Source organism: Adiantum capillus-veneris, chromosome 6, assembly GCF_014529385.1.
Source record: "Adiantum capillus-veneris isolate H3 chromosome 6, ASM1452938v2, whole genome shotgun sequence".
Taxonomy (NCBI): domain Eukaryota; kingdom Viridiplantae; phylum Streptophyta; class Polypodiopsida; order Polypodiales; family Pteridaceae; genus Adiantum; species Adiantum capillus-veneris.
Window position 1 is genome coordinate 153,679,388 of NC_140936.1, and position 13,891 is coordinate 153,693,278.

Here is a 13,891-nt window from a genome sequence, read left to right on the forward strand (position 1 = left end):
TTGATATAGAAGATTCCAAGCAAACAAAGAACTATTAAAAGAGTGATCAACTTATTTTTACTATCTCTTAAAGTATGCCTTAAAGACTGTCTTGATATAGAAGATTCCAAGCAAACAAAGCACTATAAAGAATAATTTTGACGTCAAGGGGAGTTTGGCTAGCGGTAAAGGTTATGATCTTTAAGTGCGCCCACTATGGTTCAACCTGTGCTACATGTGGGTGTGGGTGTGTGGACGCAATTCCTGCAAAAGTAGTGATGCTTCGCATCAGACTGCAAAAAAAAAAGAAAAAGAAAAAAAAGATGATAAAATTGAAGGAGAACTTAGAAGATCAGTTGTGAACTTGCAAGTTTGGATCATCACTCCGTCAAGGTCCAGGGTCAGGGGGCAGGCAATCTGAGCTGTTCATCTACTCCATATGACTAACAGTAATTTTATGAACAACCGTTAGATCTGCGACAAGTCAGCATGTGTAATAAAAAATATCACTTCATTTAGCTTTGCCATCCACGACACAACACATCAGCATCTGTAATTAAACCACAGTCTGACACATCAGCACTTAGAAAAAATGATGACACATAAATTTTCTCACTAATTACTGTGCAGTCAGAACTCAGTGTGTCACTAAAACTGTCTCAATCTGATCAAAGTTCACTCAGAAGCTGACTGTCACAAGCTCAGTGTGTCACAAGCTCAGTGAAGCTGACTGTCACAAAATAAGACTGTTGATAACTTTCACAAACCAAAAAAGTTCATTGTCCCAAGCTGAGAATTTAATAATAGCGTCAGTATGTGCTGATTCGCAACCACAACTATCCAAAACCTATTACTTACATATGTCATGAGCCAGATTAAACCCCTAGTTTAGAAGGAACATTCTCCTTTCCTGAGAACACATTGATCACACAGTTGTTGAATGTGCCAGCTGACAAAAGAGAGAATCCACGACTTGGACAATTCTGGGCAGCCACATTCAATACATGAGTCGTCTCCTCCGGAAGGTGATTGAGTAGCTCCTCATCAAACGGAATTTCATCTCCAATCTTGTATGGCTTGAAGACTATGCCTTGAAGACTAGGATTCTTCATACCGAGTCCCTTGTCACCAGCAGCTCCACACTCCATGTTGCCAACGGACATGATATTCCCAGCCTTCGATTGCCTGCTACCACTTGCGCAATCCTTGCCGTATATATTCCTTGCACAAGTATATATGTATTACAAAATATACATCACACGAAAGTAATCTTAAACTCTTTAAGTCAAAGATAAGAACCTTCTATGTTCTCACAAAAATTACTGAATTTTTTCTCTAGAACTTGCGGGTAAACTTTAAGCTTTCTAGATTCATCATACGGATCAGACAAAATCTCCTGCGCCGTAGCCATACGAACTTCATTCGACATATCATACCTCTCATATGACGTAAGACGCTTGTGACCAGTAATTAACATCCCCACCTCACGTGGCACCTGTCCAAGGCTCATTCTTGTAACACACGTATTGCGTAACGATTTGTTGCTGAAATTCCCTGCAAGTCCTGATAAAATACATCCAATTGAAAAGAATACACAAAGTTGCTACGGTCATTGACACACAAAACCTAAACTCACATGTGTTCGAGGATTATTAATGGGTTGCAAAAACATAAAACCCAGATTCTTGTCACCCAAGACAAATATCGGCATGTGACGCATTAGTTGCTCATATGTTGCTAGCACATCCTCGTCGCGCACGGTCACAGGAGGTCGAAAGTGCTCCGGCTGAAAGTGATTTAGATAAACTTTGTAGTTTTTGCTTGATCTCTCACAAAATCTCAAACACACATGCGTATTACAACAAGAAACACACACAAAACAAATCGATCCAAACCATAGCAATAAGACCAGCAAAATACCTGACATAAGCCCCAAGCTCATCTTTCCCAGACGAAAACATCGTTCGCTCTAGTTTGTACAGCTCATAGCCACCTCTAATGCAAAAATGCAACATGCAAAAGAATGCGAACCTCATCTGACAACCCCGTCCATGCATGATGCTAAAGTCGATGTCGCCAAGGATTGCTTGCTCCAAACTAACCCCAATCACAGAAGCCTTTTTTCTATCTTTGCAAACCCCTTGCGCAACTGATCTACGCATGGCAGCCATAACTGAATTCTGAGTTCCTTTAAAAATCGGATTCCTTGCAATATCAAACGGCACCTCAGTCACACCCGTTTTGGCGATCCTCAAGTCTTGTTCTTTCTTTAAAAGCCTACCAAAACATCTTAGCATTCCCATTAGCGTGTCGGAGGGAAACAACTCACCACGCTTCTTGCAAACAACTAAGAAAAACTTGCTAAGCAGATCATTCAAAGTATGTAAATCCAGCTTCTCCAACACTATGCTAGAATCTATCCCAGAGAATTCCCTCCATGCATCAAATTTCTTCCGTGCCCAATTATTCTTCTGCTTGGTTGAGTTCTCTCCCAGATTTAGCATCTCCTCCTCCAATGCAACATCAACATCAAGAAACCCGCCTGCATTGCAACCCATTTCCCCATGCTGTACATGATCAACACCACCTGTAACTTGGTGTATGGTAGATTTTTGCGAATGCACACCTGCAACTTCAACAACACCACCACCTGGATGTTCAAAATCGGCACAGGTCCTGATCCCTTTCCCATTATAATCTCGAAAGCATACAGTCGTTGTGCTTCTTGGCGTAGCTAACTCCATATCAACAGGCAGGAGAGAAAACGAAGGAATGGAGCCTGCATCACCTAGTATGTCTGGCGGAGTCGACTTGTGAGCCCTCTCGACCATCTTCTTGCCTCGCCTGGATCCCCTACGAGCGCAAACATAAATTTCATACCTCTGCTTCAAGCTAGTGCACAGCACACAGGTAGCGCGTAAACCAACCTCGCACCCTAAGTTCACGACTTTCACATTTGGCCCCCTTCCCCTTGACCTTGACGGCCGGGAATGGTCATTTAGTGACCATTCCCATAATGTTGACTCCCACATGGCTCCCGGCCTCCGCCGGTTGCCACGTGGTCGTCAACATTATGGGGAATGGTCGATTCCCTACCCCAAGAGCCTCCTCCTCCTTCACACGCAACGCGCGCGCGCAAACACCCTCTCTTGCACAACCCACACCCACACAGAATCTGGGATGGCAAGCTGGAGCATTCATGACAACAAGGAGTTAACAGCCAAATACCAGATCTTAGGTCACATAGGCTCTGGTTCTTACGCAGACGTCTACAGAGCGCATCGTAAAGCAGATGGACTGGAGGTTGCCCTGAAGGAGGTACATGATTACCAGAGTGCCTGCAGAGAGATCGACGCTCTCAGTAACCTGGTTGGACATCCCCATGTAGTGCAGCTTCTTGAATACCTCTGGCTTTCAGAGGATTCAGTAGTTCTTGTGCTTGAGTTCCTTCTCTCAGACTTGTCAGCTGTCATCAATCAGCGGAGAAAACAGCAGCACCCTGCTGCTCCTGATGTGATGGGAATTTCTTCTTATTCAGGAAATACTGGTCCTGATATGGCTGACATAGATACAAGCTTTTTCCATACAGAGTCAATTGAAGCAAGGTCTGAGATATGGGCGGCAGCTGCCCCAAGTGAGTTTGGCTTTGAACCAGGGATGCAGGGTGTCACCGGTTCTTTCTGCTTTGAAACTGGGTCACAAATCATAACCCATGATGCTCATGACCTGTGCCATTCTGATGTGCCTTGTTCAGAGACGAGGGTGCAACATGAGGAAGTCAGAAATTTGGCCAATCCTCATCATGTAAGAGTGATCCCTAATGCACAGGATCTTGCGATGGATACACATGACATGGCAGGCAGTTCAAACAAGTTTGAACATCTGACTGAGAGGAAGCAACAAGACACTCTGGAAGAGGCAGAAGTGAAAGGTTGGATGATCCAGCTTTTGAAGGGAGTTGCCTCATGCCACTCAGAAGGTTTCCTGCATCGTGACCTTAAGCCATCCAACATGCTCATCTCTGCATCGGGGGTCCTGAAGATTGCTGATTTGGGGCAAGCTCGTGCTCTTGGGCCTCAGGGCAAGGTATCCACTTTGCCAGTTGTTAACTATTGCGACATTGCTAGTCAGCCAGAGCAAGCTCATGACCAAAGAGAACCACTCAATCAAAGAGAGCAAGATAGGATTGCGTTCTTGGTGGCTACCTTTCACAAGGAAACTGTGGAGAGAAGAATGGATGTTGAGGAACTTATCGTCAAAGGCAAGTGAGACAAATGGTATTGGAAACCCTGCTCTCACTTTGCAACTCTGCTATGCATGATGGAGCTGATGGTTATATTGTCTTGTGGGTGACTACCATGGGTCTATACCTTGCACTTTCCTTCAAGGGTGAATCTGGGCTTATCTTGGATTCATCTAGGTATATATCTTCTTTAGATGTCTGTTGCTGTAATTTTGTGGAGTTTTGGGTCTTGCTTGAAGCTTTTTTTATTGTTTTATCAAAGCGTTTGCACTAATGTTCGTTTTTGGTTTTTAGGTCAGAAAAGCGCATTATGTGTAGTTCACAATACAGAGTTGTTACCAGATTCAGACCTTTCAAAATCCAGATGTGTGACAGATGGCGAGGCCATCGCAGAGCAAGTCCTCTACTGCGATAAGGGAACTGGATTTGCGTCTGAGCATCAAGCAGATAGTTTGGAAATTAGTGGAAAATCTGAACATTTGCATCCTGCAATTGATGAGAAGAATGCCTTGTCTCAGTATTACAGTGATGAAGATCGGGGGTTCCAATCAGGAGAAGAAAATGAGTCTTTACAGCAAGTTTGGGTGGGCTCTGATATTGAACAAAACTGGACAAGTGATGACCTTACCAGGTTCAAGTGGACTTCGGGAGGGAATAACACATATACTGTTGATCAAGTAGTCTCAGACTGTGGTGTAGAATCTGGTAGTGAAGCTGGGCTTTACAAGGAAGAAGTGGCCTCGGAATATACGGGCTGTGTGGGGACACGATGGTACAGGGCACCAGAGCTGCTGTATGGGGCAACAACTTATGGGATGGGAGTTGATATGTGGGCAGTTGGTTGCTTGTTTGGCGAGTTGCTTTTAGGCAAGCCTGTTTTTCCAGGCTGTTCCGACATAGACCAGCTTAGCAGGATTGTGCATGTATTGGGAAATCCCAACGAGGAATGTTGGGCTGGTGTCAGCAATTTACCTGATTATGGCAAGATATCATTTGCTGAAGACAGAAGTGGTTATTCTTTAAGGCAGCACATAAAAGAAGGCTCTGAAGAAGCACATGAGTTGTTAAGCAAGCTCATCACTTACAATCCTGAGTTGCGTCTGTCTGCTGCAGATGCCTTAAAGCATCCTTATTTTCAAGTTGAACCCCATCCAATGGCTGCTAGCGAGCTAAGGGTTCCTTCTCCTGGTGTATTTGTCGATGATGATTCTATGCTTAGCTTCTGAGTCGAAGGGACTGATGTAGGAGAGTGCTTAAATAGTATAAGCGGGAGTCTCTCGTCCTTTGATATGGGAGTTTTGCAATGCATTTGCTTCTGATTTCAGGCCCGAGGAAATTCAAGTATTAGACTGCAAGGCCCAGTCCTTCCTGTAATGATGTTACTATTCAATTGGTGTGCTCAGTTGGTTGCTGGATAAATCATCCAAGGAATGGCACATCAGAAGTCGAGACAGTGGACTGTTTAAGCTTGATCTAGCAGACTCAAGGAGTACAAGGTGAGGTGCTTCATCTCCATTAAGTCTGTTACGAGATGTTGGTGATCCCTTTGAGGGAAGTGGGCCTGGCTCACCTGCATATGCCCAAAATTGATAATTATATATTCAAGTTGACCACAACATTTGAAGTCTTCAAAGGAATATTTTGTTTGCTTCAGCAATTAGGTTTTTTGTCTATTGAGCTCATATTGCATCTGGGTGTTAATAAATGGAACAATGAACATTATCAGTCGGTCATTTGTTAGCACTGACCTTTTATGGGTCCTGGCCAGATGTAATGAAATTAACTTGTGTGGTGATTGCTCAATGACCTTTCAATCTGAGTATTTAACAATGTTGGAACAAGGGTGCCAGAGAAAATAGGTTGCTCACTTTCTTGTGACTTGTAGTCCCATTTTGTATTTGTTTCGAAGACCAAATGCTTAGAGAAAGTTTTCTAATTTTGGGTGCGGAAAGTGATTCTTCTGTAGGTGCCCTAAAAGTACTTAAAAGGTTTGCTTTACTCCTTGCTGCTCTTTTAATCACCCTTTTTGCCTTTACATTGGAGAGGCAAATACTCAATTCAGAAAGGCCAATAGAATGTAGCTTCCGTGCCATATTTACCTTTATTTGAGTAAGCCATTTTGGTAGCATTGGTTCATATTTTATCTTTCTGGTTTCTTTTTCCTTGCTTCCCACAAGCTCTTTCCTTAATCCCTTTCCTCAGCATAAATTACTCTTTCCTTAAAACATTTCTTCAAATTAAGTCAGAGGGCTACCTCTTTCTTGAAATGTTAGGGCTATATAAGAGTTCCAATTGTTGAACTATCATTTCTAGTCTCCTTCTCTAACACGAAGAAGGGCCCAGTTCGAAGCAGTATTTTTTGCTAGCAATATATGTTGCTTCAATTAGTACGTTTGAGGAATTTGTACCAGTTTAATGGTTAATTTATTGTTACTTTTACCAAAAAACAATACATTTTCAAGGTATCACTCCCAAATTGTTGGGGTAAAAGGGGTGTGCCTCTTACCCCAGTCGAACACGTCAGAGATGTTCCGACCGTCTATTACTTGTACACATTCTATTCTTTATTAGCTAGAAGAATAAGGGGCTTTCCACACACATAATAGTGTTGAGTTGCTCCACCTACATCCTCTCTCTCTCTCTCTCTCTCTCTCTCTCACCCAAGTCTGGTAGATTGATTATGCCATTTTCCTCTTGAATAACAGATCTTCAGTTCAACTCTCCTCGTTGGCTAGATCTTTTAAGGTCCCTTGGGATAGTTTCCTATGACGTTAAAACTCTCTTCTTCTTCTTCTTCTTCTTCTTCTTCTTCTCACTCTCGCTCTATGTACACACACCGCATTTTTGCAACAATTGGTATCAGAATGCATGGTAATCGCGGAGATCATGGCGGTGTCGAGAGCTTTGAGGCAGTAACTTGCTCGCTTTCGGTGGTGGAGAGATCAAGAAAGCTTGGAAGCTTCGTGAGAATGTAATGGGAGTTTGTGAGTTCAATTGAGAATGATGTATGCTCTTGTGGAAGATTAGAGGACAGTGTGAGATTGTGTGTAGGTGAAGGTGTTGCCCTAAAGCTATGCTTGCAGCAGTACTATTTTCAGATTCGTTTTTCTCCTTGTAGAATGTGGATCTAAAAATTATGCGAATGATGCCCCTCCGTTTCAAGTTGGTCCACAACTTTACAAAAGAAACTTTTTGCAAATTCTTCACAATTTTGTTGATATTTAGCTCAAACGGACTGACCATAGGAATTTTAGGTTTCTGTTTTTGCGCAGTTTGCGAATATGATGCACTTTCTGGAAGCAAGGCAGGTGCTCAAAGTTGGGTGCATAAATTTTGAGTTGAAGATGTAATTTTAGCTTAGGTAGAGCTTGTCGTTTGAGGGGGTTTTTTTTTTTTTGTAGATTTGGGCAACGAAGCATGGAGGCGTGTTTACACACCATCGAAGTGGTTCTCTTGAGAGACGTAGTTTTTTGAGCACACAAGTGGAGCTTCTTTCAAAGATTTTCATAGGACACTTTGGCAACAATTTGTGATTTGGTTCATGATCTTTACGAATGGATTTGCATATGGTTATGGTGCATGGTTGATGTCCATTACGCATGCATTTTCGCGAGCACTTTTGAGTGCCGGCGGTGAGCTGTCTTGAGAGCATTGATTAGGATTTTGGATTGCAAATCTTTGGACGTTTGTTTATACACAATCCTTTTTTGGGGATTATAGTGATCGAGGTTTACTCTCACTTTGCCATAACTTTTGTTGACAGATTCTGGTCCGTTTGTAGTAGTCGAGAGCTTCTTCCAATTTGGCATCTTGGATGTGATTTTGTGGTTGAGATTCTACTTCAGTTACAGAGGAGACTTTGCCATATTTTTACCAGGTTTTATGCGTTTTGTGACAAGTTTTAGAGAGTTGTTTTAGCCATGTTTTGGCTGTGCCTATGCTGATGGTCATTTTGCTTGCGCTCTCATTACATATGGTCAATATTTATGCATGATTGGTTCTTGGTTTTGGCAGAGGGTTTTCCATAGTTTTGATGGCAGGTGTCTGATCAACTAGTTTTCTTTCGCATTGTGTTGAGCGGTTATGCTCTTATGGATAATGCATTTGCTCAGTTATGTCATCTTGCAGTGAAAGTTCGTCATTGGATACATAGGTTGGTGTATAAGCAGATCTCAAAGGCGCATGCATGTGGTTTGTTGGCATTGTGGCAGACCTGGACACATGCATACATGGGTGGACTTTGTCTCACAATTGACAGCTAACCAGCAGTGCGTTACACCATGTTACTTCTTGCAAGGAGTGATTTAGCACGTTTTCTGCTTTGGGACAGGATGTTGTTCATGGTGTAGGTAACATTCATTTGTGTTTCGCCAGTGGGAGTATGCTTGTGCTCCATGATGTTCGGTATGTGCCTGATGCTTGTAGGAGTTTGATCTCCATCTCATAGCTCAGAGATCATGGGTGCCATGTTCAGTTGACTGATGAGTCTTATTTGATGAGATGAGGCTCGCTTGTGATAGCACAAGGCCATCGTGATTCTCATTCGACTCTTTTCTATGTTCTTGGTGTCAAAGACGCCATAGTCTCTATGAGTCCGTTTGCCATGCAGACATTCGCACTCTAAGTAAGTAAACTTTGATGATGGGCAGTGTGACACTTCGCTCGTTGTGCATGCAGGGTCTGAGGACAAACATGTAGAGCAGGACAGCTTTTTGAGTACACGACTAGAGCAGTCATTGAGTACACAACTAGAGTAGTCATTGGTGGTGGTGACAAATTTTGAGGCTTGTGCCAATCAGGGAGTAGAACATGCAGACATGGGTGGACTTTGTCTCACGATTGACAGCTAACCAACAGTGCGTTACACCATGTTACTCCTTGCAGGGAGTGATTTAGCACGTTTTCTGCTTTGGGACAGGATGTTGTTCATGGTGTAGGTAACATTCATTTGTGTTTCACCAGTGGGAGTATGCTTGTGCTCCATGATGTTCGGTATGTGCCTGATGCTTGTAGGAGTTTGATCTCCATCTCATAGCTCAGAGATCATGGGTGCCATGTTCAGTTGACTGATGAGTCTTATTTGATGAGATGAGGCTCGCTTGTGATAGCACAAGGCCATCGTGATTCTCATTCGACTCTTTTCTATGTTCTTGGTGTCAAAGACGCCATAGTCTCTATGAGTCCGTTTGCCATGCAGACATTCACACTCTAAGTAAGTAAACTTTGCTGATGCGCAGTGTGACACTTCGCTCGTTGTGCATGCAGGGTCTGAGGAAAAACATGTAGAGCAGGACAACTTTTTGAGTACACGACTAGAGCAGTCATTGAGTACACAACTAGAGTAGTCATTGATGGTGGTGACAAATTTTGAGGCTGTGCCAGTCAGGGAGTAGAATAGTGAGTCACATGCGTGAGACGGTGCAGTTTCAGTGACTTTGCAGACATGTACTTTTGTGGATGAGCTCTAGAGTGCTGTGCATGACATGTCTGTAGATGCAGAGTTAGAGAGGCCATGCTCTAGCGAGACACAAGGGATTGATCCTCTTAGGACAGAGATGCCTCCTACCATGGAGATGAGCGATATGAAGCTCTTTGACATGCTCATGCTAGAGGCTGATATTGTGATGCCAGGACAGGTGGATATAGTCCCTATGGATGATGAGGGAGTGACGACCCTAGAGTCAGGATTGACATGTCCATATACAGCTAGTTCTGGTGGCGATGCAGTGAGGGTTGAGATACCTATTGTCAATAGATTGACAGAGGTCACTACACATGGAGTTGATGTGATTGGCATGGATATGCAGAGAGATTACATGTTTTTTATCAGCCTTTGAGACAATCATGTACGACTTGACATAGTAGTTATAGTGGGAGCGTTCGCAGTTGGGGTTGTTAGTCGTGCGATGAATGACACTAGCATGATGCATCATGGAGCAATGCAGGTCATTACAGGGGATACTTGCACTGGGAGCGTTCATAGTTGGGGTTGTTAGTCGTGCGATGAATGACACTAGCATGATGCATCATGGAGCAATACAGGTCATTACAGGGGATACTTGCATGGTATGCATGCTGATTCTAGCAGGGATATAGCTTTCGCACACTGCTAGAGCCTACACGACGGCATGCATTGGTTTCGAGAGAGCCAGTGGACATAGGTTAAGACGAGTTTCCTCCCTTACCTACTGTACATACTACTAGGTAGTACCACTTATTGACACATTCTCGTTTAAGTGGGAGATTGTTGGGGTAAAGATTGTGTGTCTCTTACTCCATTCGGACACGCTAGAGATGTCCGACCGCCCATTACTTGTACACACTTATTCTTTAATAGTTAGAAGAATAAGGGGCTCTCTCTCACACATATAATGTTGAGCTACTCCACCCACATCCTGTGTTCTCTCTCTCTCTCTCTCTCTCTCTCTCTCTCTTTCCCCCTCCGTACACGCACCGTATTCTTGCACTCACACATCCGTTCCCTCATATCTAAGCTCCACAGTTTCTTTACTCTTATGTGTTGGATAGGGGTTTTGCCAAATTGGCTTTAGCCTCTCCCTCATTGGGTAGCCTAAATACATGAAAAATTAGTTGTACAATAATTTAGACCAATGGGGCTACTTTTGCCTCACATTTTTCCTAAGAAATAGAACTACTAGGAAACCAATTTCTTCTCTATGTGAAATACCCATGGAAACTTTGCGAAGTGAAGTAGATAACTAGCCTGCAACAACCAAGCTCTACATGTAGGGGCATGAGGTCCAACTACACTTTGTAGTCTAGGGTTGACCCCACCTCAAGATCCTGCGCAACACTCCCAACAATCAATCCCCTCACCTCCCCTTAAATACTATGTGCTACTTAGTGTTGAGGCCCGGGGGTGGACAAAGTGTAGATTTTGCATTTTCATGCTTTGAACTCGTAGTCTGCCCACCTCACTTAAATCATTCAAAGTGCCAAATTGATGTGAGAGATAGTTATCACTACTTGAACCTTCAAAAGGACTTGTCCATTAACTAATATGAGTGGGGGTTTTCTTATGATTTAAACTTTCAATCATACCATCAGTTTTGCGTTTTGTATGATCTAAATTTTTTACCAAATTGATATAAAGATAGGAATCACTAATTGACTTCTTCTCAAGAGATCTTCTTCCTCATCCTCCCATACCTTGGGGCTCATATTGATTGTATGTAGACCACTCACTTGTATGTCTTAGGGATTGTCCTTCCTAATTCAAGTCTAGCTTCATTTTATTCTTTCCTCTCTTGATAATAATTTGGTCAGACCTTGAATCTTTCTTTTCTTTTTTTTGTCCTTAGCCAAAGTATTCCCAAGATTTTTGGTAATGGTTCTCTGCTTGCTCTCACCTCAACACAACAAAGATGAAGGAATATTAGGCCTAACACGCAAATTCCTTTATTTTGTGACAATTTCTAAGGTATAATATCCCTTCTCTAACACGCAACAAGGGAATGGATTGATCAATGTTACCAACACCATACAGTATGGCTATGGCAAGAAAAACCGCAAACAACGACGTTTCAACCATACTAAGCGGGTACAAGTGGGTGGATGGCAACATGCCAATGTCCTCAAAGAGTTTTGTTTATAGCTTACAACAGGTTCAACAATGGTTACGTTGAAGTAGAAGCCCTGCAACGAGCTATGATCCAATATTACAATATCATAATAGAGGAGACAGGTGGAAAAGCTATATTTGTGTTAAAATTAAATGAATGTCAGGTTGTCAAAGACCAAAGGGTGGAGTGCCCAAGCCTCACACTAATGAGTAGGGCGGCACATGTGGGAAAGGGGTTAAAATATGAAGAGGCGGCCGAGGGGAATATAACATAATAAGAACTTCTTAATAGACTATTCCCCATGTGTCCATATATTCCACGTGTTATCTAATTAGACATTTAATGGCAAGTAATGTGATGTAAATAGATTAGAAACTATGTAACATGCAATAACAATGGTAGCAAACAAAAACCTCTTTAAAGTGATTAGTACTAAAATAGATGATTGAGGAGAGAACATGAACATAGGGACTTTTCGAATTTAAGTATTGGTGAGAAAGAGTACACACAATTCATAGCTTGAGACTTAGTGTGGTCAATGCAATCCGTTGCAAAAACTGAAGTGCAAAGGATGAGAGCAATACAACACTTCCTCTAGAATACAGAGGAGAAGTGGAAAGTGTGATTGTAGATACTAGTGCAAGAATGAGCATTGCTATCAAGGAACCGCTAGAAAGTGGGAGAACATGCTTTGAGAGAAACATACATGGTGTTTCAATTAGTAGACAACAATTTAGAACAACCACTAGCATTGATGTGAGCACATAGTAGTGACCAAAAGTGAAATAGAACATAAGCCCACATTTCTCCATCATGGACTTTGGTTCACTATATCATTATAGATTTAAGGCACAAATAAGGTATGCTCCTTCTCCATAGTTTAGCTAGTGGCATGTGTAGAGAACGGGAGGATGACGCAACCTAACTGCCAAGTGGAGTGGGATACAAAAAAAGTCATCTTTGTTTTTGAAAATATTTCAGTAAAATAAAGAAAGGTAAGTTGGACTAAGGAATCATTCATCACCATGACTATGAAAGCATAATCCTCTCTTGTATAGGAAAAGACAACGACAAAAATGCAAGGTAAAACATAGTAGAGATAGTAATTAAAAGGGATTTCCAAAGCTAGCCCCAACTAGACAAAGCCATCACCTAATTATTTTCAAGTTTGTAGGATGCAAGTAGCTAAAGCTACACTGCAAGCTCAAGCACATTATGAAGAGGCAATCAAAGTATGGCTTCCGAAGGTACTCAATCAAGAACAATCAAAGTTACCATTAACACCAAAACCAAAGTCAAAAGAGAAAACACAAGCATTCAACTCCCAAAAGAAACAGCCAATGGCTAGTGGTAGTAGGGGGGGATGGGCTATCCAAGCTCACGAGTAAGAAAAGTAACCAAAATTCAATATAAGTTAGGTTCAAAGGTCACGATCCAGAAAATACCAAGTACAAAGATAGAAATAGGAAGGCCAACATACACTTTAAATAGAAAATTTCCACATGAGGGGACCAAGAAAGAGAAATGGATCGCATGTTGGTGGAAAAGACCCAAAAACATATGATAGTGGAAGTATTGTTCTATCCATCCAAGGGTCTAGGAAGATCCCAAAATTCATTTCTAAGGGCATAGAGAGTAATCATAAGTCAAATGGAGGCCAAATATGCTATAAAAATGCCTAGTTTTAAATTATCATTCCATGGTCTAGAGCATAAACTATCAATCCATGACACTAAATTGTCAATTCATAGTGCTATTGCATGAAACTGTTCATTTTTCTTAAGGGTGAGTTGGTGAGAGAGTAGCAATGGCCTAGCAATAGAAATCAATGAAGCAACAATGACAAGATAGGTTATCGTAAGAGAAATTCACAATTTGAAGATAAAGATAAAGAATCAATATCAAGCTCAAAAGATAAAGACAACACTTCTAGCTTTTTGAACAAAAAGAATGGGCAAAGAAACCAAAAAACTATGAAGAAGGGAGAGGAAAGGAGTAGAAAGATTAGAGAAGAAAATCACAAAAAAGAGGGTCTTGCTAAGCTAAAAGTAAACTTAGCAAGGAACATTTGTGATGTATGTGGAAA

General features: G+C 42.0%; 1 protein-coding gene and 1 pseudogene across 1 annotated transcript; one reads left to right on the forward strand and one right to left on the reverse strand.

Moving 5' to 3' along the window:
* Positions 1-769: 769 nt before the first annotated feature.
* LOC147456520 (uncharacterized) lies at positions 770-2,810 on the reverse strand (annotated as a pseudogene).
* A 232-nt stretch (positions 2,811-3,042) lies between these two features.
* On the forward strand, positions 3,043-5,965 carry LOC147456521 (cyclin-dependent kinase F-1-like). The gene is made up of 2 exons (XM_086514962.1): positions 3,043-4,240; positions 4,517-5,965. The coding sequence occupies exons 1-2, from the start codon at positions 3,160-3,162 to the stop codon at positions 5,446-5,448; spliced, it is 2,013 nt and encodes a 670-aa protein (XP_086371088.1). The 5' UTR covers positions 3,043-3,159; the 3' UTR covers positions 5,449-5,965.
* The last annotated feature ends 7,926 nt before the right edge of the window (positions 5,966-13,891 follow it).

Coding starts and splice junctions, on each gene's coding strand:
- LOC147456521 (XM_086514962.1), top strand. CDS start 3,160: ATGGCAAGCTGGAGCATTCATGACAACAAGGAGTTAACAGCCAAATAC. Junction 4,241..4,516: donor TGAGGAACTTATCGTCAAAG/GCAAGTGAGACA, acceptor TTTGGTTTTTAG/GTCAGAAAAGCGCATTATGT.